This window comes from Amphiura filiformis, chromosome 11 (genome assembly GCF_039555335.1).
Source record: "Amphiura filiformis chromosome 11, Afil_fr2py, whole genome shotgun sequence".
Classification (NCBI taxonomy): domain Eukaryota; kingdom Metazoa; phylum Echinodermata; class Ophiuroidea; order Amphilepidida; family Amphiuridae; genus Amphiura; species Amphiura filiformis.
In genome coordinates this window covers 13,374,413-13,400,440 of record NC_092638.1, presented here as the reverse complement: position 1 = coordinate 13,400,440, position 26,028 = coordinate 13,374,413, and the positions used below count along the sequence as shown (strand labels likewise).

Genomic DNA, 26,028 nt, shown 5'->3' with positions numbered 1-26,028 from the left:
CTAGAGCAAATTATGTTCAATGTTGACAGAAGAAGAAGAAGAACTAGATATATTGCATCCTTAGTAAGGCTGCGAAGTCTAGCCGTGACCTTGAAATGACCTCTGATGACCTGGAAATGACCTTCACCACATATTTTGCATCATATCCACATAACGTATACTAATTTCCATTCAAATTGAACAAACTTTGCAATTTGACCCCTTTTGACCTTTGGTTGATCTCTGGTGACCTTGAAATGACATCCATTATATTTTGAATCATATCAAGATCACATACACTAATTTTCATTTAAATTGGACAAACTTTAGAACTTGACCCCTTTTGACCTTTGGTTGACCTCTGGTGACCTTGAAATGACATCCAATATATTTTGAATCATATCAAGATCACATATACTAATTTTCATTTCAATCGGACAAACTTTAGAATTTTACCCTTTTGACCCCAAAACAGACCCTCCTCCATGTTTAAGCCAAATCTGATTACAATCGTATATGAACATAATGCTAGAGCCCTTTTTGCATTATTCGGATGATCACAGCACGTAATATGCAGAAAATATTGAATTTTAAAGTGATTTTCAGTAATCAACCATTTTTGTCCCCTGTATGACCTTGAACTCAAAATCTGTGAGGACCCCATAGACACCAACTAATGTCAATGCATATGTGTCAGTCGCATCTCTGTACCATAGAATCTGTAGGAAAAGAAGCATTTTGAAGGTATTTGGTTATGTGCCGGAAATACCACCTTAATGACCTTTGACCCCAAATCTGTGAGGACCCCATAGGCCCCGGCTATAGCCAAGGTCAATGTATAAATCTCATTGCTGTACCATGTAATCTGTAGGAGAAGAAGCATTTTTGGTAAAAATCACATTTTTAGCCAAAATTACTCATGCATGACGTTTGACCCCAAATGGGTCATGTCAAATGTAAAGGCTGGGATAGTGGAGCTTGTGCCCAAGTTTGGTCATAATCGGTCAAATAATAAAGGAGCTAGAGCAAATTATGTTAAATGTTGACAGGAAGAAGAAGAAGAAGAAGAAGAAGAAGAAGAAGAAGAAGAAAGAAACTACTGGGAAACAGGAGTCTAGCCGCCGCTCGGCTAGACTAATAGATATATTGCATCCTTAGTAAGGCTGCGAAGTCTAGCCGTGACCTTGAAATGACATCTGATGACCTTGAAATGACCTTCACCACATTTTGCATCATATCCACATAACATATACTATTTTTCATTCAAAATGAATAAACTTTGTAATTTGACCCCTTTTGACCTTTAGTTGACCTCTGGTGACCTTGAAATGACCTCCAATATATTTTGAATCATATCAAGATCACATATACTAATTTTCATCTAAATTGGACAAATATTAGAATTTGACCCCTTTTGACCTTTCGTTGACCTCTAGTGACCTTGAAATGACCTCCAATATATTTTGAATCATATCAAGATCACATATACTAATTTTCATTTAAATTGGACAAACTTTAGAATTTTACCCCTTTTGACCCCAAAAGAGACCCCTCCTCCATGTTTAAGCCAAATCTGATTGCAATCGTATATGAACATAATGCTAGAGCCCTTTTGGCATTATTCTGATGATCACAGCACGTAATATGCAGAAAATATTGAATTTTAAAGTGATTTTCAGTAATCAACCATTTTTGTCCCCTGTTTGACCTTGAACTCAAAATCTGTGAGGACCCCATAGACACCAACCAATGTCAATGCATATGTGTCAGTCGCATCTCTGTACCATAGAATCTGTAGGAAAAGAAGCATTTTGAAGGTATTTGGTTATGTGCCGGAAATACCCCCTTAATGACCTTTGACCCCAAATCTGTGAGGACCCCATAGGCCCCGGCTATAGCCGATGTAAATGTCCAAATCTCGATACTCTACCATGTAATCTGTAGGAGAAGAAGCATTTTTGGTAAAAATCACATTTTTAGCCAAAATTACTCATGCGTGACGTTTGACCCCAAATGGGTCATGTCATATGTAAAGGCTGGGGTAGTTGAGCTTGTGCGCAAGTTTGGTCATAATCGGTCAAATAATGAAGGAGCTATAGCAAATTATATCAAATGTTGACAGAAAGAAGAAGAAGAACTAGATATATTGCATCCTTAGTAAGGCTGCGAAGTCTAGCCGTGACCTTGAAATGACCTCTGATGACCTGGAAATGACCTTCACCACATATTTTGCATCATATCCACATAACGTATACTAATTTCCATTCAAATTGAACAAACTTTGCAATTTGACCCCTTTTGACCTTTGGTTGACCTCTGGTGACCTTGAAATGACCTCCAATATATTTTGAATCATATCAAGATCACATATACTAATTTTCATTTCAATCGGACAAACTTTAGAATTTTACTCCTTTTGACCCCAAAACAGACCCCTCCTCCATGTTTAAGCCAAATCTGATTACAATCGTATATGAACATAATGCTAGAGCCCTTTTGGCATTATTCGGATGATCACAGCAGGTAATATGCAGAAAATATTGAATTTTAAAGTGATTTTTAGTAATCAACCATTTTTGTCCCCTGTATGACCTTGAACTCAAAATCTGTGAGGACCCCATAGACACCAACTAATGTCAATGCATATGTGTCAGTCGCATCTCTGTACCATAGAATCTGTAGGAAAAGAAGCATTTTGAAGGTATTTGGTTATGTGCCGGAAATACCACCTTAATGACCTTTGACCCCAAATCTGTGAGGACCCCATAGGCCCCGGCTATAGCCAAGGTCAATGTGTAAATCTCATTACTGTACCACGTAATCTGTAGGAGAAGAAGCATTTTTGGTAAAAATCATATTTTTAGCCAAAATTACTCATGCATGACGTTTGACCCCAAATGGGTCATGTCAAATGTAAAGGCTGGGGTAGTGGAGCTTGTGCCCAAGTTTGGTCATAATCGGTCAAATAATAAAGGAGCTAGAGCAAATTATGTTAAATGTTGACAGAAAGAAGAAGAACTAGACTAAGCTGTGGTCTAACCCACGAACACAGCCGTGTTGTTACCCCTAATGACCTTTGACCCCAAAATATATGAAAACGGCCATAGACATTGGCTAATGTCAATGCATGGGTGCATGTGGCACCACTTTGCTATGTTACTTGTGGCAGAAGGGCATTTTGAAGGTTTTTCGTCTCAGACCGGAAGTGACCCCTTAATGACATTTGACCCCAAATAAAAAATACCACATATGAATTGGGTACCCATAATTCATGTGTGAACATACCGTTACTGTCCTATGTTTTTCTTAGCAAATAAAAAAAAATTGAAGGTTTTTCGTTTTATACCGGAAGTGACCCCTTAATGACCTTTGACCCCAAATCTGTGAGGACCCCATAGACACTGGGTAATAACAATGCATGTAGCAAGTGGTGTTACTGTCCTACGTAATTTGTGGGAGAAGAAGCATTTAAAAGGTATTTCGTTTTGTACCGGAAGTGGCCCTTAATGACCTTTGACACTTAATAAAAAATACCACATATACACAGGGTAACTACAATGTATGTGTGAACATACCGTTACTGTCCTATGTTTTTCTTAGCAAATAAAAAATTTTGAAGGTTTTTCGTTTTATACCGGAAGTGACCCCTTAATGACCTTTGACCCCAAATCTGTGAGGACCCCATAGACACTGGGTAATAACAATGCATGTGTGCAAGTGCTGTCACTGTCCTACGTAATTTGTAGGAGAAGAAGCATTTTAAAGGTATTTCGTTTTATACCGGAAGTGGCCCCTTAATGACCTTTGACCCTAAATAAAAAATACCACATATACACAGGGTAACTACAATTTATGTGTGAACATACCGTTACTGTCCTATGTTTTTCTTAGCAAATAAAAATTTTGAAGATTTTTCGTTTTATACCGGAAGTGACCCTTTAATGACCTTTGACCCCAAATCTGTGAGGACCCCATAGACACGGGATAATAACAATTCATGTGTGCAAGTGGTGTCACCGTCCTATGTAATCTGTGAGAGAAGAAGCATTTTGAGTTGAAATCACGTTTTTGTCCCCTATTTCCCCTGCGTGACCTTTGACCCCACGAGTTTCATATGACATGTAGGGCATGGTCAATGATGGTTATGACCAAGTTAGGTCAAAATCGGTGTAAGCATGTAAGTGCTAGAGCAAATGAAGTGGTCGGCAGAAAGAAGAAGAACTAGACTAAGCTGTGGTCTAACCCACGAACACAGCCGTGTTGTTATCCCAAATGACCTTTGACCCCAAAATATATGAAAACGGCCATAGACATTGGCTAATGTCAATGCATGGGTGCATGTGGCACCACTTTGCTATGTTACTTGTGGCAGAAGGGCATTTTGAAGGTTTTTCGTCTCAGACCGGAAGTGACCCCTTAATGACATTTGACCCCAAATAAAAAATACTACATATGAATTGGGTACCCACAATTCATGTGTGAACATACCGTTACTGTCCTATGTTTTTCTTAGCAAATAAAAATTTTTGACGGTTTTTGTTTTATACCGGAAGTGACCCCTTAATGACATTTGACCCCAAATAAAAAAATACCACATATGAATTGGGTACCCACAATTCATGTATGAACATACCGTTACTGTCCTATGTTTTTCTTAACAAATAAAAACATTTGAAGGTTTTTCGTTTTATACCGGAAGTGACCCCTTAATGACCCTTTACCCCAAATCTGTGAGGACCCCATAGACACTGGGTAATAACAATGCATGTATGCAAGTGGTGTTACTGTCCTACGTAATTTGTGGGAGAAGAAGGATTTTAAAGGTATTTCGTTTTGTACCGGAAGTGGCCCCTTAATGACCTTTGACCCTAAATAAAAAATACAACATATACACAGGGTAACTACAATTTATGTGTGAACATACCGTTACTGTCCTATGTGTTTCTTAGCAAATAAAAAAATTTGAAGGTTTTTCGTTTTATACCGGAAGTGACCCCTTAATGACCTTTGACCCCAAATCTGTGAGGACCCCATAGACACTAGGTAATAGCAATGCATGTGTGCAAGTTGGGTCACCGTCATACGTAATCTGTAGGAGAAGAAGCATTTTGAGTTGAAATCACGTTTTGACCCCCATGACCCCAGTGTGACCTTTGACCCCAACGAGTTTCATGTGACATGTAGGGGCATGGTCAATGATGGTTGTGACCAAGTTAGGTCAAAATCGGTGTACGCATGTGAGTGCTAGAGCAAATGTAATGGTCGGCAGAAGAAGAAGAAGAAGAAGAAAGAAGAAGAAAGAACCTGTAAGAAAAAAGACACAGCCGTGACTAACGTCACGGCTGTGTAACTAGACTAAGCTGTGGTCTAACCCACGAACACAGCCTTGTTGTTACCCCTAATGACCTTTGACCACAAAATATATGAAAACGGCCAAAGACATTGGCTAATGTCAATGCATGGGTGCATGTGGCACCACTTTGCTATGTTACTTGTGGCAGAAGGGCATTTTGAAGGTTTTTCGTCTCAGACCGGAAGTGACCCCTTAATGACATTTGACCCCAAATAAAAAATACCACATATGAATTGGGTACCCATAATTCATGTGTGAACATACCGTTACTGTCCTATGTTTTTCTTAGCAAATAAAACAAATTGTAGGTTTTTCGTTTTATACCGGAAGTGACCCCTTAATGACCTTTGACCCCAAATCTGTGAGGACCCCATAGACACTGGGTAATAACAATGCATGTATGCAAGTGGTGTTACTGTCCTACGTAATTTGTGGGAGAAGAAGCATTTAAAAGGTATTTCGTTTTGTACCGAAGTGGCCCCTTAATGACCTTTGACACTTAATAAAAAATACCACATATACACAGGGTAACTACAATGTATGTGTGAACATACCGTTACTGTCCTATGTTTTTCTTAGCAAATAAAAAATTTTGAAGGTTTTTCGTTTTATACCGGAAGTGACCCCTTAATGACCTTTGACCCCAAATCTGTGAGGACCCCATAGACACTGGGTAATAACAATGCATGTGTGCAAGTGCTGTCACTGTCCTACGTAATTTGTCGGAGAAGAAGCATTTTAAAGGTATTTCGTTTTATACCGGAAGTGGCCCCTTAATGACCTTTTGACCCTAAATAAAAAATACCACATATACACAGGGTAACTACAATTTATGTGTGAACATACCGTTACTGTCCTATGTTTTTCTTAGCAAATAAAAATTTTTGAAGATTTTTCGTTTTATACCGGAAGTGACCCTTTAATGACCTTTGACCCCAAATCTGTGAGGACCCCATAGACACGGGATAATAACAATTCATGTGTGCAAGTGGTGTCACCGTCCTATGTAATCTGTGAGAGAAGAAGCATTTTGAGTTGAAATCACGTTTTTGACCCCTATGACCCCTGCGTGACCTTTGACCCCACGAGTTTCATATGACATGTAGGGGCATGGTCAATGATGGTTATGACCAAGTTAGGTCAAAATCGGTGTAAGCATGTAAGTGCTAGAGCAAATGAAGTGGTCGGCAGAAAGAAGAAGAAAGAAGAAAGAAAGAAGAAAGAACCTGTAAGAAAAAAGACACAGCCGTGACTAACGTCACGGCTGTGTAAAGAAGAAAGAAAGAAGAAAGAACCTGTAAGAAAAAAGACACAGCCGTGACTAACGTCACGGCTGTGTAACGTCACGGCTGTGTAAGAAGAAGAACTAGATATATTGCATCCTTAGTAAGGCTGCGAAGTCTAGCCGTGACCTTGAAATGACATCTGATGACCTTGAAATGACCTTCACCACATTTTGCATCATATCCACATAACATATACTAATTTTCATTCAAATTGAATAAACTTTGTAATTTGACCCCTTTGACCTTTAGTTGACTTCTGGTGACCTTGAAATGACCTCCAATATATTTTGAATCATATCAAGATCACATATACTAATTTTCATCTAAATTGGACAAATATTAGAATTTGACCCCTTTTGACCTTTCGTTGACCTCTGGTGACCTTGAAATGACCTCCAATATATTTTGAATCATATCAAGATCACATATACTAATTTTCATTTAAATTGGACAAACTTTAGAATTTTACCCTTTTGACCCCAAAACAGACCCCTCCTCCATGTTTAAGCCAAATCTGATTACAATCGTATATGAACATAATGCTAGAGCCCTTTTGGCATTATTCTGATGATCACAGCACGTAATATGCAGAAAATATTGAATTTTAAAGTGATTTTCAGTAATCAACCATTTTTGTCCCCTGTTTGACCTTGAACTCAAAATCTGTGAGGACCCCATAGACACCAACTAATGTCAATGCATATGTGTCAGTCGCATCTCTGTACCATAGAATCTGTAGGAAAAGAAGCATTTTGAAGGTATTTGGTTATGTGCCGGAAATACCCCCTTAATGACCTTTGACCCCAAATCTGTGAGGACCCCATAGGCCCCGGCTATAGCCAAGGTCAATGTATAAATCTCATTACTGTACCATGTAATCTGTAGGAGAAGAAGCATTTTTGGTAAAAATCACATTTTTAGCCAAAATTACTCATGCATGACGTTTGACCCCAAATGGGTCATGTCAAATGTAAAGGCTGGGGTAGTGGAGCTTGTGCCCAAGTTTGGTCATAATCGGTCAAATAATAAAGGAGCTAGAGCAAATTATGTTAAATGTTGACAGAAAGAAGAAGAAGAAGAAGAAGAAGAAAGAAACTAGACTTAGCTGTGGTCTAACCCACGAACACAGCCGTGGTGTGACCCCTAATGACCTTTGACCCCAAAATATATGAAAACGCCCATAGACATTGGCTAATGTCAATGCATGGGTGCAGGTGGCACCACTTTGCTATGTTATTTGTGGCAGAAGGGGCATTTTGAAGGTTTTTCGTCTCAGACCTGAAGTGACCCCTTAATGACCTTTGACCCCAAATAAAGAAATACCACATATGAATTGGGTAACCACAATTCTTGTGTGAACATACCGTTACTGTCCTATGTTTTTCTTAGCAAATAAAATTTTTGAAGGTTGTTCGTTTTATACCGGAAGTGACCCCTTAATGACCTTTGACCCTAAATTTGTGAGGACCCCATAGACACTGGGTAATAACAATGCATGTGTGCAAGTGGTGTCACTGTCCTACGTAATTTGTGGGAGAAGAAGCATTTTAAAGGTATTTCGTTTTATACCGGAAGTGGCCCCTTAATGACCTTTGACCCTAAATAAAAAAATACCACATATACACAGGGTAACTACAATTTATGTGTGAACATACCGTTACTGTCCTATGTTTTTCTTAGCAAATAAAAAATTTTGAAGGTTTTTCGTTTTATACCGGAAGTGACCCCTTAATGACATTTGACCCCAAATCTGTGAGGACCCCATAGACACTGGATAATAACAATACATGTGTGCAAGTGGTGTCACTGTCCTACGTAATCTGTGAGAGAAGAAGCATTTTGAGTTGAAATCACGTTTTTGACCCCTATGACCCCTGCGTGACCTTTGACCCCACGAGTTTCATATGACATGTAGGGGCTTGGTCAATGATGGTTGTGACCAAGTTAGGTCAAAATCGGTGTAAGCATGTAAGTGCTAGAGCAAATGTAGTGGTCGGCAGAAAGAAGAAGAAGAAGAAGAAGAAAGAACTAGACTAAGCTGTGGTCTAACCCACGAACACAGCCGTGTTGTTACCCCTAATGACCTTTGACCCCCAAATATATGAAAACGGCCATAGACATTGGCTAATGTCAATGCATGGGTGCATGTGGCACCACTTTGCTATGTTATTTGTGGCAGAAGGGGCATTTTGAAGGTTTTTTGTCTCAGACCGGAAGTGACCCCTTAATGACATTTGACCCCAAATAAAAAATACCACATATGAATTGGGTAACCACAATTCATGTGTGAACGTACCGTTACTGTCCTATGTTTTTCTTAGCAAATAAAAACAAATTGAAGGTTTTTCGTTTTATACCGGAAGTGACCCCTTAATGACCTTTGACCCCAAATCTGTGAGGACCCCATAGACACTGGGTAATAACAATGCATGTGTGCAAGTGGTGTCACTGTCCTACGTAAATTGTGGGAGAAGAAGCATTTTAAAGGTATTTCGTTTTATACCGGAAGTGGCCCCTTAATGACCTTTGACCCTAAAAAAAAAAATACCACATATACACAGGGTACCTGCAATTTATGTGTGAACATACCGTTACTGTCCTATGTTTTTCTTAGCAAATAAAAATTTTTGAAGGTTTTTCGTTTTATACCGGAAGTGACCCCTTAATGACCTTTGACCCCAAATATGTGAGGACCCCATAGACACTGGGTAATAACAATGCATGTGTGCCAGTGGTGTCACTGTCCTACGTAATTTGTGGGAGAAGAAGCATTTTAAAGGTATTTCGTTTTATACCGGAAGTGACCCCTTAATGACCTTTGACCCCAAATAAAAAAATACCACATATGAATTGGGTAACCACAATTCATGTGTGAACATACCGTTACTGTCCTATGTTTTTCTTAGCAAATAAAAATTTTCGAAGGTTTTTCGTTTTATACCGGAAGTGACCCCTTAATGACCTTTGACCCCAAATCTGTGAGGACCCCATAGACACTGGGTAATAACAATGCATGTGTGCAAGTGGTGTCACTGTCCTACGTAATTTGTGGGAGAAGAAGCATTTTAAATGTATTTCGTTTTATACCGGAAGTGGCCCCTTAATGACCTTTGACCCTAAATAAAAAAATACCACATATACACAGGGTAACTACAATTTATGTGTGAACATACCGTTACTGTCCTATGTTTTTCTTAGCAAATAAAAAAAATTGAAGGTTTTTCGTTTTATACCGGAAGTGACCCCTTAATGACCTTTGACCCCAAATCTGTGAGGACCCCATAGATACGGGATAATAACAATGCATGTGTGCAAGTGGTGTCACCGTCCTACGTAATCTGTGAGAGAAGAAGCATTTTGAGTTGAAATTACGTTTTTGACCCCTATGACCCCTGCGTGACCTTTGACCCCACGAGTTTCATATGACATGTAGGAGCATGGTCAATGATGGTTGTGACCAAGTTAGGTCAAAATCGGTGTAAGCATGTAAGTGCTAGAGCAAATGAAGTGGTCGGCAGAAAGAAGAAAGAAAGAAGAAAGAAAGAAGAAAGAAAGAAGAAAGAACCTGTAAGAAAAAAGACACAGCCGTGACTAACGTCACGGCTGTGTAAAGAACCTGTAAGAAAAAAGACACAGCCGTGACTAACGTCACGGCTGTGGAAGAAGAAGAAGAAGAAGAAGAAGAAGAAGAAGAAAGAAACTACTGGGAAACAGGAGTCTAGCCGCCGCTCGGCTAGACTAAGAAGAAGAAGAAGAACTAGACTTAGCTGTGGTCTAAGACCACGAACACAGCCGTGTTGTGACCCCTTATTGACCTTTGACCCAAAATATATAAAACGCCCATAGACATTTGCTAATGTCAATATATGGGTGCACGTGGCACCACTTTGCAATGTTATTTGTGACAGAAGGTGCATTTTTCGTCTCAGACCGGAAGTGACCCCTTAATGACCTTTGACCCCAAATAAAAAATACCACATATGAATTGGGTAACCACAATTCCTGTGTGAACATACCGTTACTGTCCTATGTTTTTCTTAGCAAATAAAAAATTTTGAAGGTTTTTTGTTTTATACCGGAAGTGACCCCTTAATGACCTTTGACCCCAAATCTGTGAGGAACCCATAGACACTGGGTAATAACAATTCATGTGTGCAAGTGGTGTCAATGTCCTACGTAATTTGTGGGAGAAGAAGCATTTTAAAGGTATTTCGTTTTATACCGGAAGTGGCCCTTAATGACCTTTTGACCCTAAATAAAAAATACCACATATACACAGGGTAACTACAATTTATGTGTGAACATACCGTTACTGTCCTATGTTTTTCTTAGCAAATAAAAAAGTTTGATGGTTTTTCGTTTTATACCGGAAGTGACCCCTTAATGACCTTTGACCCCAAATCTGTGAGGACCCCATAGACACTGGGTAATAACAATGCATGTGTGCAAGTGGTGTCACTGTCCTACGTAATTTGTGGGAGAAGAAGCATTTTAAAGGTATTTCGTTTTATACCGGAAGTGGCCCCTTAATGACCTTTGACCCTAAATAAAAAATACCACATATACACAGGGTAACTACAATTTATGTGTGAACATACCGTTACTGTCCTATGTTTTTCTTAGCAAATAAGAAATTTTAAAGGTTTTTCGTTTTATACCGGAAGTGACCCCTTAATGACCTTTGACCCCAAATCTGTGAGGACCCCATAGACACTGGGTAATAACAATGCATGTGTGCAAGTGGTGTCACTGTCCTACGTAATTTGTGGGAGAAGAAGCATTTTAAAGGTATTTCGTTTTATACCGGAAGTGACCCCTTAATGACCTTTGACCCTAAATAAAAAATACCACATATACACAGGGTAACTACAATTTATGTGTGAACATACCGTTACTGTCCTATGTTTTTCTTAGCAAATAAAAAAGTTTGATGGTTTTTCGTTTTATACCGGAAGTGACCCCTTAATGACCTTTGACCCCAAATCTGTGAGGACCCCATAGACACTGGATAATAACAATGCATGTGTGCAAGTGGTGTCACTGTCCTACGTAATCTGTGAGAGAAGAAGCATTTTGAGTTGAAATCACGTTTTTGACCCCTATGACCCCTGCGTGACCTTTGACCCCACGAGTTTCATATGACATGTAGGGGCATGGTCAATGATGGTTGTGACCAAGTTAGGTCAAAATCGGTGTAAGCATGTAAGTGCTAGAGCAAATGTAGTGGTCGGCAGAAGAAGAAAGAAAGAAGAAAGAACCTGTAAGAAAAAAGACACAGCCGTGACTAACGTCACGGCTGTGTAACTAGATATATTGCATCCTTAGTAAGGCTGCGAAGTCTAGCCGTGACCTTGAAATGACATCTGATGACCTTGAAATGACCTTCACCACATTTTGCATCATATCCACATAACATATACTAATTTTCATTCAAATTGAATAAACTTTGTAATTTGACCCCTTTTGACCTTTAGTTGACCTCTGGTGACCTTGAAATGACCTCCAATATATTTTGAATCATATCAAGATCACATATACTAATTTTCATCTAAATTGGACAAATATTAGAATTTGACCCCTTTTGACCTTTCGTTGACCTCTGGTGACCTTGAAATGACCTCCAATATATTTTGAATCATATCAAGATCACATATACTAATTTTCATTTAAATTGGACAAACTTTAGAATTTTACCCTTTTGACCCCAAAACAGACCCTCCTCCATGTTTAAGCCAAATCTGATTACAATCGTACATGAACATAATGCTAGAGCCCTTTTGGCATTATTCTGATGATCACAGCACGTAATATGCAGAAAATATTGAATTTTAAAGTGATTTTCAGTAATCAACCATTTTTGTCCCCTGTTTGACCTTGAACTCAAAATCTGTGAGGACCCCATAGACACCAACTAATGTCAATGCATATGTGTCAGTCGCATCTCTGTACCATAGAATCTGTAGGAAAAGAAGCATTTTGAAGGTATTTGGTTATGTGCCGGAAATACCACCTTAATGACCTTTGACCCCAAATCTGTGAGGACCCCATAGGCCCCGGCTATAGCCAAGGTCAATGTAAAAATCTCATTACTGTACCATGTAATCTGTAGGAGAAGAAGCATTTTTGGTAAAAATCACATTTTTACCCAAAATTACTCATGCATGACGTTTGACCCCAAATGGGTCATGTCAAATGTAAAGGCTGGGGTAGTGGAGCTTGTGCCCAAGTTTGGTCATAATCGGTCAAATAATAAAGGAGCTAGAGCAAATTATGTTAAATGTTGACAGAAGAAGAAGAAGAAGAAGAAGACTAGATATATTGCATCCTTAGTAAGGCTGCGAAGTCTAGCCGTGACCTTGAAATGACATCTGATGACCTTGAAATGACCTTCACCACATTTTGCATCATATCCACATAACATATACTAATTTTCATTCAAATTGAATAAACTTTGTAATTTGACCCTTTTGACCTTTAGTTGACTTCTGGTGACCTTGAAATGACCTCCAATATATTTTGAATCATATCAAGATCACATATACTAATTTTCATCTAAATTGGACAAATATTAGAATTTGACCCCTTTTGACCTTTCGTTGACCTCTGGTGACCTTGAAATGACCTCCAATATATTTTGAATCATATCAAGATCACATATACTAATTTTCATTTAAATTGGACAAACTTTAGAATTGTACCCCTTTTGACCCCACAACAGACTCCTCCTCCATGTTTAAGCCAAATCTGATTACAATCGTATATGAACATAATGCTAGAGCCCTTTTGGCATTATTCTGATGATCACAGCACGTAATATGCAGAAAATATTGAATTTTAAAGTGATTTTCAGTAATCAACCATTTTTGTCCCCTGTTTGACCTTGAACTCAAAATCTGTGAGGACCCCATAGACACCAACTAATGTCAATGCATATGTGTCAGTCGCATCTCTGTACCATAGAATCTGTAGGAAAAGAAGCATTTTGAAGGTATTTGGTTATGTGCCGGAAATACCCCTTAATGACCTTTGACCCCAAATCTGTGAGGACCCCATAGGCCCCGGCTATAGCCAAGGTCAATGTATAAATCTCATTACTGTACCATGTAATCTGTAGGAGAAGAAGCATTTTTGGTAAAAATCACATTTTTAGCCAAAATTACTCATGCATGACGTTTGACCCCAAATGGGTCATGTCAAATGTAAAGGCTGGGGTAGTGGAGCTTGTGCCCAAGTTTGGTCATAATCGGTCAAATAATAAAGGAGCTAGAGCAAATTATGTTAAATGTTGACAGAAAGAAGAAGAAGACTAGATATATTGCATCCTTAGTAAGGCTGCGAAGTCTAGCCGTGACCTTGAAATGACCTTGAAATGACCTTCACCACATTTTGAATCATATGCACATAACATATACTAATTTTCATTCAAATTGAACAAACTTTGCAATTTGACCCCTTTTGACATTTGGTTGACCTCTGGTGACCTTGAAATGACCTCTAATATATTTTGAATTATATCAAGATCACATATACTAATTTTCATCGAAATTAGACAAACTTTAGAATTTAAAATGATATTTTCTTGGCTTATTTTGGTAAATTTCGCCAAGTTTCCGAATTGTTATATTTCTATTAAACCAAAGACATTTCCTGCAGAACAAATGTTACCGTATAGACATATACGGCATGTTGGTTAACTATTTATCGAAGTTTGTTATAGGCCTATTTATATTTTATGAAGTAAGAAAAGGATAAGAATAACTTGTTCATGATAAATACTCCAGGGCGATAATATAATTGTATGATACAAAATTCCGAAGTATATTCAAAATAATGTAATTAAATCACATGGTTTAATATATAGGCCTATAGGAGAGAATGTAATAGGTACCGAGCATGTTATTAAAATATTGATAAATACTTCATATTATTGATAAAATTGATTTTAAAATATACACATACCTTAGTTGGTGTATGTTCAAATGTTCATTGATGTTGTCCTGACGAATGATAAATTGAAAATGAGAAATTGAATGAACATTTTAGCTTGGCCGCGTGGTTTATAAAATATCACCTGTAACCATTGGAGTGAAACAGGCATTCTTCTATTTGCATTCATATTCAAAGTGTTTCATCAGCAACTTTTCATCATAGTAGGGAGGTTGAGTATTTCATGCGTAGTGGTTTGAAAAGTGTTATTTAGGTGGTTTGTAAATATAAAATTTAGCAAGATGTATGTTAGACAATTGAATTACGGCATGAAATGGTTCTCAGTTTATTATTTAGTTTACATTGATAACCTTCTGAATAACATTACTTAAAGTGTGCACGAAAAACTTAACGTCGATAATATCGATTTTGAGAAGAAAGGAACCAAACTGTCCGGGGGAGCAAGGTAAATCATGACGTCCAAAAATAGTGTTAAAACGAAATGTTGGTGACATGGCTGGTTTTTTGGTTTTGTTTTTTGTTTGTTTTAAATTGTAAATTTGAAAAGCTATTATATTTTTATGGTCAAATGTAGCTGAAAATGTTTAATGGGGTTGGTTATTTTGTTGGACGATTTACAGACCGTATAATATACCGAATGGTTTGTGTAAGAAAAATAGTGCATTTTTGTCTGATATCTCTTGGTTGGTATTAAGAATTTAAGATAAAAAGACATTTATTTATATATTTAATGTTAATTTATTCATGTATTTACACCATTTTAATGGGTATATAATTAATATTGTGTTGTCCTATAATGTTTATTAAAGAGCCATGATTTTAGAGCTTGTCAAACATAGCACAGATAACAGTTTTATGTTAGTGTCCGGCCCCCGAGCCACAACGATGTAGGTGTTTTTGATATATTCTTATTTACCGCGTGACAGCATAACAATCAAACACCTGTATGGAATTAATGAATTAAGCTGTTCTACTTGAAGTCTATACACCCGCCGCTATGGAAGATATGACTTTCATCGTCCACACTATGGGATTAATTGAATGTTATTTAAAGTTTACATCCCTTGTGTGGGAGATTATGTCTTTCACAGGAGGTGTTTATATTTTAATTGGAATATCCCATGTTGGTGTACGTGCAGTTAGAGAGCAAGGCATGATATGTAACACAATGATCCACTGCAGATCCGTCGGATAACGCTTTTTCAATGGGAAATGAACTTTGATGATGTCATGATGAGGTTAGCATTTATTTCTCATTGAAAAGCGTGTTCCGACGGACCTGCACTCGACAGCGCTGGTAATATATAGCGAGGTGAAATGTTTAGAACAACATATTCCGGGAACATATTAGGCCGAACAAAAATATTTTAGTTTAATATCGTTCACTTCCTCCTCTGTTTCTGAGATTTGTCAGATTTTAAAAAAATCACGATTTTGAAATAATTTAGGAAAAGTGTATACATAGACCTAAGCTTATTAGAGAACAAGGATCATTTCCAAGTTTTTTTTGGTGAAACTCCAGGGTTTTCCCTCAGAATCTCACACAGATGGAAACAAATAAAAAGGTCATCCTGCTTTGCTCTAATGTTGTTGGAAAAGATCAAAAACGAGAATAGAAATATTAATTTTATACGGCCTTAACAGTGGTTTTTAGAAAACAATACAATTAATAAAACTGATAATTAGTCTCTTATAAAGTGGATTACATAATGATTTATGAAGTTATTTTGCAAATATTTATAACATTTCTGAATACTTTATCAACACGTACAAAAGGCGTCGCTTTAAATGAAATGAAATCAACACAAACCACAATATTAATATTATATACATGTATGTCATGGCCTGAAATTATATTATAAGCCTATCAATTTCACAGTGGTTTCCAATATTTGGCCTTTAAATTCAGTTAATTCCACTTTCCATATAGTTGCTTTACAGTATAGGTTGACTCTTTATACAATTCCACTTTCCATATAGTTGCTTTACAGTATAGGTTGACTCTTTATACAGTATCTATCATGCCATAAATATGTTAACACAAACCACAATATTAATATAGGCCTATCAATATTGCACACTGGTTTCCAATTTTCGGCCTTCAATTTCAGCTAATTCCCCTTTCCATCTAGTTGGTTCACAATTTAGGTCCACTCTTTATACAATATCTACATCACGCCATAAATATGTCAACACAAACCACAATAATATTATTATTATATACATGTATGTCATGGCCTATAATTATATTTATAGGCCTATCAATTTCACATTGGTTTCCATTGTTTGACCTTCAAATTCAGCTACCTCCACTTTCCATCTAGTTGCCTCACAATCTAGGTCCACTCTTTATACAATATCTACATCACGCCATAAATATGTCAACACAAACCACAATAATATTATTATATACATGTATGTCATGGTTTATAATTATATTATAGACCTACAAAATTCACAATGGTTTCCAATCTTTGGCCTTTAATTTCAGCTAATTCCACTTTCCATCTAGTTGCCTCACAATATAGGTTGACTCTTTATACCATCTAGTTGCTTCACGGTATAAGTCGACTCTTTATACAGTATATATATCACGCCATAAATATGTCCACACAAACCACAATAATATTATTATATAGGCCTACATTTATGTCATGGCCTACAATTATATCTATAGGCCTATCAATTTCACACTGGTTTCCAATCTTTGGCCTTCAAATTCAATTAATTCTACTTTTCATTTAGTTGCCTCACAGTATACATGGTAAAGGTCGACTCTTTAAAGGATTTACATATACAGTATCTACATCACGCCATTGATATGTGAATACAAACCACAATATTATTGTTATATACATGTATGTCATGGCCTATAATTATATTATAGGTATATAATTGTATTACAGGCCTATCAATTTTACACTGGTTTCCAATTTTTGGCCTTTAAATTCATGTATTTAATTTATTCATATTTCTATGTTTCTTTTTCATAGTCATTTATTAATATAGGCCTACTTTTTCTTGCTTTTTTCAGTATTTAATTTTGCTCTATAAACATTGTTTTTTGGAGTACATACACACTTCACATAATATGAAATATACATTAAAAATTCTATTATACATAACGCATTCAAATTTTGTCTACTGTGACCTTTACCATTGCAGTTCTTAGTACACATCCATAGTTTGCATACTGTAATAGTTTTGATATTTCAGTGTTTCTCTTGTTCTCTTCATCAATATGATTAAATTGGTATACCTGGCTCAAATCTTTCTGTATTAAGGAATAAGAAAGCTTAAAATGTATTTGCATTTATTTCTCAAGATTTTATTGCAATAAAAACTGGATTGTGGTAACTGTAATATGTTGTGAGAACAGATGCTTGGTAATCATGCGGTTTGGGCTTTACATATATGTGATCCAGTAGAGTTCCTTTAGCAGTAGTAGATTCGGATATGACTTGGTCATACTGTCTAAAGGCCGGCAGAATACGTTCTTTCAGCAAGTTGCGATTGAAATCTCCTGTAATTACCGTGTAATCAGTTTTCAGCATTTCAATTTGAGCTGTCATGTTGTTCATTTCTGTGCTAAACACTCGTGTGTTCGTTGCCATAGGTTTGTATATGGCTGCAATTAGTAAGTTTGCATTGCCCTGAGTTCTTACTGCAAGTACGTCACATTCATTACTTGGAAGGGGTATGACTGTATAATTGACGCTATTATGAATGTATATAGCGACACCTCTACCATTTCCAGAGTTAACTGATTCTAACGAGTACCCTTCTATCATGATGGAGTCATCATTATTGGTGTCATTGGCCAGCCATGTTTCAGATAAGCAAATTACATGGGCTTTTGTTATCTCTGTGTTCTTTTTCAGATCTTCTATGTGCCGATGTAAACTCTGAATGTTGTGATGAGCGATGATAAAATGTTTGTTATGATCAATATCTATTAGAGGATTTGCTCTAGAAATATCGCATGTAGGCATCATGGCCAAGTTGGCTTCAATATTCTCATTACAAAAGATTCGAGATTGATTGTAGTTTGTCAAGTATATGCCCTCCAGATGAGTGACTCTGCTCAATGCAACATAAGCCATTGCTCTCTTTAAACCTGTCATGGAGATCACTGCCTGCTCAGTTGTTTGACCTTGTACTTTGTGAATAGTAACAGCCCATGCAAGTTTTAACGGTAGTTGTTCCCTTGTTGTCGAAAATTGGTTTCCTTTAAGTGTAAAGGTTTCTTTGCGTGGTGTTATTGGTGTACATCCTGCGTAATGAGATGGAATAAATTGTGATGTTCTTTTGTTGGCTCCGATTCTGTCACTGTCGAATTTCACAAACACAACATTTGGCATATTTTGCGAATTGCCAAATTCGATTCCTTTTATCACACCAGACACACCATTACAGAGACCATCCAAAACATCTACATTTGATATTAACATAGTTCGAGCACCTACTGCTAATTTCAAGACAGGTGCCAATACTGTGTCATTTTGGCGTGATGTTTTATGTGGCGTTTCATTCACCTTGATTATTCGGCTACCGATTTGGTCAACATCAACAGCTTTGATCATAAATGTGTCAGTGGTTAAGGTCTGAAGTTTTTTCTCATTGTGGTTGTCAACATCGTCGTTCAGAAAAAATAAATGCAATGCATCTTGAGGAGCTTCTAGAGCATTGTCTTTGACAATCCGTGATTCCAGTAATTTTTTGTCTGCTTTCTCTAGAGGTTCAGTTCGTTTTCTCACACGAAGTCGGTTGAGCATTTGCGCAAAGATGGCATCATCTCTTTGACGCATTATTTCTGTCAGCTCAACTATTTGAAAGAGTGGATTCCACAGATCTTTCAAAATTTCTTTGTGCGGAAAGCATAATGGTTTGGTGCTAATTGGTGGTAATTGATAGAAATCTCCTACTGCTAAGATAGATACATTTCCAAAATACGAAGAACCACCTGTTCCTTTAATTTGTTGTAAACGTCCGTGTATGTAAGATAGCTGAGTAGTACTGACCATCGATATTTCATCGATAATCAAAAGCTGAAGATGTTGATATTTAACACGTAGTGTGTTAAGTGAATTTTCGCCAAGAGGTGTGTACTCGTTTGGAGATTTTGGAGCAATTTTAAGAGCAGTGCAGATTGTTTGGCCAGAAATATTAAATGCAGCTGTGCCAAGGTGAGCAACTAATTGCACTGTTATATCATCGGCAGATTCTGTCATTGTTGCAAATGTTTTCTGGGCAAAGTATGTGATGCATTTAATGACATGTGATTTTCCTGTACCAGCACCTCCAGTAACAAAAATATGAAATGGTGGTATATTGTGATCCTTTGTTTTATCATTACACCACTTTGTAACATGGTTAAACACTTGACGTTGTTTGTCGTTTAGTTGTCGCATCATCGATTCTGCTTGTTCCTCAGTTAGTTCTGGCTTGCACGTTTCAATTGCACATCTAGGTTGATTTGGTCGTGACTGAAGTTCAGGAATTTGTATTTCAGCAAAATCATCATCTGAATCTTCATACATAACACGATTTTGTTTGTCATCAATGCGTTGTTGTTCACCTTGTGGGTTTATTGCAGCCCATGCATCTTCAAGGTCTGCGGCATTTTCGAGTGTTCTCCATGCTTCATCTAATTCTTCTGTTTCTGGTTCGAATTCTTTCATGTTTTGTTTCACTATATCGTCGACCTTAACCTTTTTGCCATTGATTTTAGCTTGTCCCCTCAATTGATAATCTTTGTACGTTTTGTAAGTCTTTGGCTTGATGTGTTTATTTCGGTGAGGTAGATATAAACGTAGCATGTTCATATGGTAACGCTCACTGTCTTTCTTAGCTGATACTCTAGGGTAGCGAATAACAGCTGGTTTCCCTTTACTACGTTCTTTCATTTTCACAGAACAATTTTTCAGTTCTATTGGTGCATTCTTTGCATTCTTTTGTTTATGACATTTACTTTTGTTAGCCGATTTTTCATCAGATTGGTCATCTTCGTTATCGGTTTCAGTATCGATTTCGTCTTCATCAGATTCTTCATCTGGATCTTCGTGATCCATTTCATTATCGGTTTCCTCATCACCTGATTCTTCGTCTGAATCTACATTGAAATTGGTATCATTCGAATTACTTGATACTTGGTATCGGTCATCTATGTTGTTTGTTTCAATATCGGTTTCGCCATCACCTGATCCTTCATCTGAATCTGCATTCAAATTGGTATTCTTCGAAGTACCTGATACTTGGTAATGAGTGGAGAAGAATGTTGCCATACACATGTCATTGTACTTTGGAGTGTTGGGTCTACCAATGTATTTTTCAATTTGTGATGTCATCCATACTTGGTCAGATTTTCCTGCATTTGCTTGAAGTTGTTGAAGTGGTAATGATATTTTCTGTCCTTCCAAGTCAGTTTGCAGAAAGATGACATTTCGTGTACTATTGCGCAAAGGCATACTGCAGACCAGATAAATGGCGCCCATGACACTGATTTCTCTATTTTGCAAGTAAACACTGCCAAGTTTTTTTAACTCTGATACAGCATCAAGATTTCCTTCTCTTGCCTCTCTCTGTGCATTTCTTAGCAAATCACCCATTTCCCTTTCAGCTTTGGTAATATATGAAAGCATATACATGACGCACGCATATGGATCCAAAACATATTGTATATCCATATTTCCATTCCAACAGCGAATCAAGTGGGGGTTATAATTGTTTATCCATTGATCCTGGATACGTCGTTTGAGATACATCGTGTTCCTATTGGTACTTCTTGCTAACATGTCCTCAAATTCGGACTGTGTAGTTCCTGCGTCATGAAGAATTTGCTCAAAATCTTCACCTTCATTGTTAGCTTCTATAAGCTCCCAAACTTTTTTCAGAGTATCCTTTGCTTGTATTTCTTGATCTATTCTTTCTAAGAGAAGTGCTTCATTATCAGGATCTTCACTTTCCTCTATTGGACTAACAGGTCTGCAAATAAACGTTGCGTTGGATGGTGGTTTTGGAAAATTGAAACGACATACTTTTCCGGTCTTTCTGCATGACTTCGTGTGGTTTTTAGTATGTACTTGCACACTCGTTACTATTTCATGTAACTCTGTATCACTCTCAGGAGGAAGCTCGCAGGAAATGTATTTGTCAACAAATTCTGTCACCTTTGCGTCAGAATCCTTATCAAACTGTGGTGCATCTTTCACCCATACAACCATGTGAACATGCGGCCAACCTCTTTGTTGGAATTCTGTTCTGTAATAAAAGTCTTCAACTTTACCAATTGGGTTGGCTTTGGAGCGAATCACATTCTTAATAAAGATATGGACTCTTTGTTGAAACATTTTGGCTGCTGCTGCAGGATTGGACATGATGATATTGACGTGATCATCCCATGTCATGTTCTTATGTTGCTCTGCAGTCATGGGAGGTTTCCCTTCTAGTATTAGGATGGCGTTGCTAATTTCTATCCAACGTCTATCAGCAGCACTAAATGTCACGAAAAATGTTGGAATACCTAATTGGCGTATCATTGCAAACAGATCTTTCTTTGATTTTTCCCAATAAGCGGGAGATCCTCTAATGTGAGCTAGGAATCTGTAGCCTTGATCTCTTTTAATGAGATTTTTGACCTCCTCATGATCTCGTAACATAGACGCCGTTATTTCTTGTCCACCTATAGTCTTTGTAGATCCTATTCGAAGTGCAATGGAAATATTGGATTTAATTTGATGAACTTCTGTTGCATACAAAGCAAAAAATATATACTCTGGATTTCTGGCAAATCTATTCTCGGCTGAAAAGATACGAGTATTAAAGTATCGTGACGGTGACAACTTTGCCTTTCTTTTCTCATTGTAGGTGTTTGCACCATCAGGGAATTCGACAGGAAAACACTTTGCCTCCATGTCAATAACGTTTTCAGGCCTTCTACCTTCTCCTGGAGCAATACACATAATTGACTCATCATGTTTGTCTGCAAGATACTGAGCAAAATCAACTGGATGCAAAAATGAGTATAACGGTACTGATGTATTTGTAATATCATCACTTTCATTATGTTCGTTGCTAGCATCACTATCATTATTGTCATCGTTATCATCACTATCAGTAAGGTTAGGATCATCAATATTAAGATCATAATCACGATAACTGTCTGAGTTTCTATCGATATCATCAGTATCAGCAATGTCCTCATGTGTATTATCATCACCGTTATTACCATTATTCTCATTATCATCATAATCGTAATCATGATCATAATCATCATAGTTCTTCGTGACATTGTCATCAGAGTCATTAGTATCCATTGTTGAATTATCTCCGTTCATCGACAGAATTTCACTTGCTCTTGGACAATCATTATCTTGCTGATGTTGATTATTCTGTATTAATTGATCATCTAACATAGCATCAAAGTCGTCGAAATTTATATCTATATCTTCATACTCAGGATTGTTTGGTTTCAACCAGATAAGAGCTTGTCTTACATTTGTTGGATTTACAGCTTGACACATATGGTGTCCTTTGTATTCTAATTTACGTTTCAGTTTCACCTTTATGAGGCTTTGATCCGTTGGCAGTCTAGGTAAACTTTGTGCTGTGTTATCAATATCAGCTTTCACACAAACAACTTGTCCAGTTATACCTTTCTGGGCACCTTTTATAAGTGAGATCATCTTCATAAATGGTATTGCAGGCGCAATAAGATGTCTCTCCAACATATTCAACTGAGACAATTCAGGCGGTATCTTTTGCAAGCTTAACTTGTTGACAAGTGCTAATTTTGGAACACAAGATGATAACATATTTGGATGACACGTCTTACAGATCCACCTTACTTCTTTGTCTTTTTCTTCCTTGCGTGGTAAATCTTGAATATTGATATCTGACGGTAAACATTTTAGTAATATGCGTTGATTATATGTGTCTTGATAAAATGCTCTAACCTGTTGTTTAAAAAATATTCGCTGGCATATAAGACAAGTATATATCAATTGCTGGTCTTCTTTGCACGATTTCTGAAATTTGACAATAACAGTATCAATGACCGAGTTTCTCTTTGATCTGTTAGACTTAACTTGCTGAATTTTATCAGCTTTTTTAACAGGATCTTTGTACGAATGTTTGGATTGGTGTTGTGCCTGCTGACGTTTTCTTTGAGCCTTTTCGGGTATTTCGTACAAATCCTTTGCCTGCTGACGTTTTCTTTGAGCCTTTTCGGGTATTTCGTACAAATCCTTTGCCTGCTGACGTTTTCTTTGAGCCTTTTCTGGTATTTCGTACAAATCCTTTGCCTGGTGACGTTTTCTTTGAGCCTTTTCGGGTATTTCGTACAAATCCTTTGCCTGCTGACGTTTTCTTTGAGCCTTTTCGGGTATTTCGTACAAATCCTTTGCCTGCTGACGTTTTCTTTGAGCCTTTTCGGGTATTTCGTACAAATCCTTTGCCTGCTGGCGTTTTCTTTGAGCCTTTTCGGGTATTTCGTACAAATCCTTTGCCTGCTGACGTTTTCGTTCAGTCTTCTCGGGTATTTCATATAAAGCCTTTGCCTGCTGGCGTTTTATTTCAGCCTTTTCAGGGTTTGTATATGAAATTCGTGACTGCTGTCGTGCTTGTTGTCGTTTGTTTTTTACATAGTCTAGTGATTTGTATCGCTCCTGTTCTGTTTTCCTTTTTCGTTCACGTATTTCATTTTGGCGTGTTGTTGTCAATTTTTCAAACCATTTTTGATGCCTCAAAGTATTTTCATTTTGCAAATTGTGATCTGATTCGGGAATACATGGTATTTCATTTGTGGATACCAAATGATTATCATTACTCCATGTCGAACATCCTGGGTTATTTTTCATGTCTTGCTCAATTTTGTCAACAGGATTCAGATTGACGTTCATTTTACTGGCAGATGTTTGTGTGTTGCTCTTGATAGAAACTGGTTGAATGGCAACAGCTCTTGGATTCAAATTTAATCTACAGCCCAGGATAAAAAGGTACATATAGAGGTTTTCAATGTTTTCAAAAAGCAATGCCACGGAGGTACCATCTGGTGTTGGAAAACCAAATTTATCACGTGAATGTGAATCAAAAAAGATAAAATATCCAGATGCACTATCTTTGTATATTGCTATCATATAAGAGCCCATAATCAAAATGTGTGAATTTGAAACAGTGAAGGCTTCTTCTAATTCAACATCAAGTGACTCAAATGCAGAGTTTGTACCTTTGTCCAATTTTGCATATCGTAAATCCTCGTAGCGAACTTTGTAAGACGAATCCCCAAGGGTACAACTTGTAGGTAATTGGTCATATTCTAAATACCTGTCTGTATGAAGCTGACCTAATGCCTGTAATTTATGGGATGTGACTTTATACAGCTGATCGCCATATCGCAAAATGGTATCCAAATGATTGGGCGTTATTTCAGTAATCAGATCGGACACATAACATAACATTGCTAGTGAATTGCATGAGCACTGAACACCTCTTGATTGGTAACTGAATTGGACGTCGCCCTGGTGGAAATGTCCAGAGATTTGCTTTATGTATGTAATTCGAATTGGTTCTTCAGTTTCATTGTCACTTATAATTATCACATTGGAATTGTCAATTTTAGTAGCTTCAATGCCATCTTCACTGTTAGTAGCACACAAATCTATAATGTTAAGATTGTCCTTTTTTGTAATTTTCATGCCCTCGTCACTGTTGGTATTACTTCCGTTTAAAACATTCTGATTGTTGCCTGTATCTGTTTCGATGTGATGGTCTTCACTATGAAGGTCAATCATGTCTTTGCCATCAGGATTGCCGGCTTTACAAGTGATGGTTGGTATAGTTTCTTTGCTAACGTCTACTATTTCACCCGTGTTAACAGTTGCTGATTTCTTTAAATATGCCATTCTGGCACGTGCCTTTGCAGAACGACGTGGCATGTTTACAAAGACGACTTGTTTAATAACAATAGAATAAACTAATGAACAAATAATAAAATATAAACTATGATAAAACTATATTAGAAAATAAGCAATTATTATAAATATTTCTTTTTCTATGTAAAAACTGAAATTGAAGGCAAATTCTTACCAGTCGGTATCAGTAAAATAGTACGAATTAATTGGTGGAATTTTACACAATGATTTTAAATATTTCTTTACGATATTCTAAATTTGTCAACGGTAATAAGCAAAGGCTAGCAGAATTTTCGAGAACGTAATTTATAAGCAACTGATAACAAGTGCGAATTCTTAGCAGATGGTATCAGTTAAATAAGTACAAATTAATTTCCAAATATTATATTAAGTAATCTATAAATTTTTATTATATTTTATCGTTGTCAACAGAAAAGGCTAATAGAAGGTTAATAGAACTTTTGAAAAGATATAACTTACAAACCAATCGATAACGAAGCAAATTCTTAGCAGTCGGTATCACTGATATGATTATAGCTATAAAACACTCGAT

The 26,028-nt window shown here is 37.1% G+C and overlaps 1 protein-coding gene across 1 annotated transcript; it reads right to left on the bottom strand.

Moving 5' to 3' along the window:
• Positions 1 to 17,885: 17,885 nt before the first annotated feature.
• Positions 17,886 to 25,499, bottom strand: LOC140163492 (uncharacterized). Its single transcript, XM_072186806.1, has one exon. The coding sequence runs from the start codon at positions 25,497 to 25,499 to the stop codon at positions 17,886 to 17,888; it is 7,614 nt and encodes a 2,537-aa protein (XP_072042907.1).
• Between the last annotated feature and the right edge of the window lie 529 nt (positions 25,500 to 26,028).

Coding starts and splice junctions, on each gene's coding strand:
- LOC140163492 (XM_072186806.1), bottom strand. CDS start 25,499: ATGCCACGTCGTTCTGCAAAGGCACGTGCCAGAATGGCATATTTAAAG.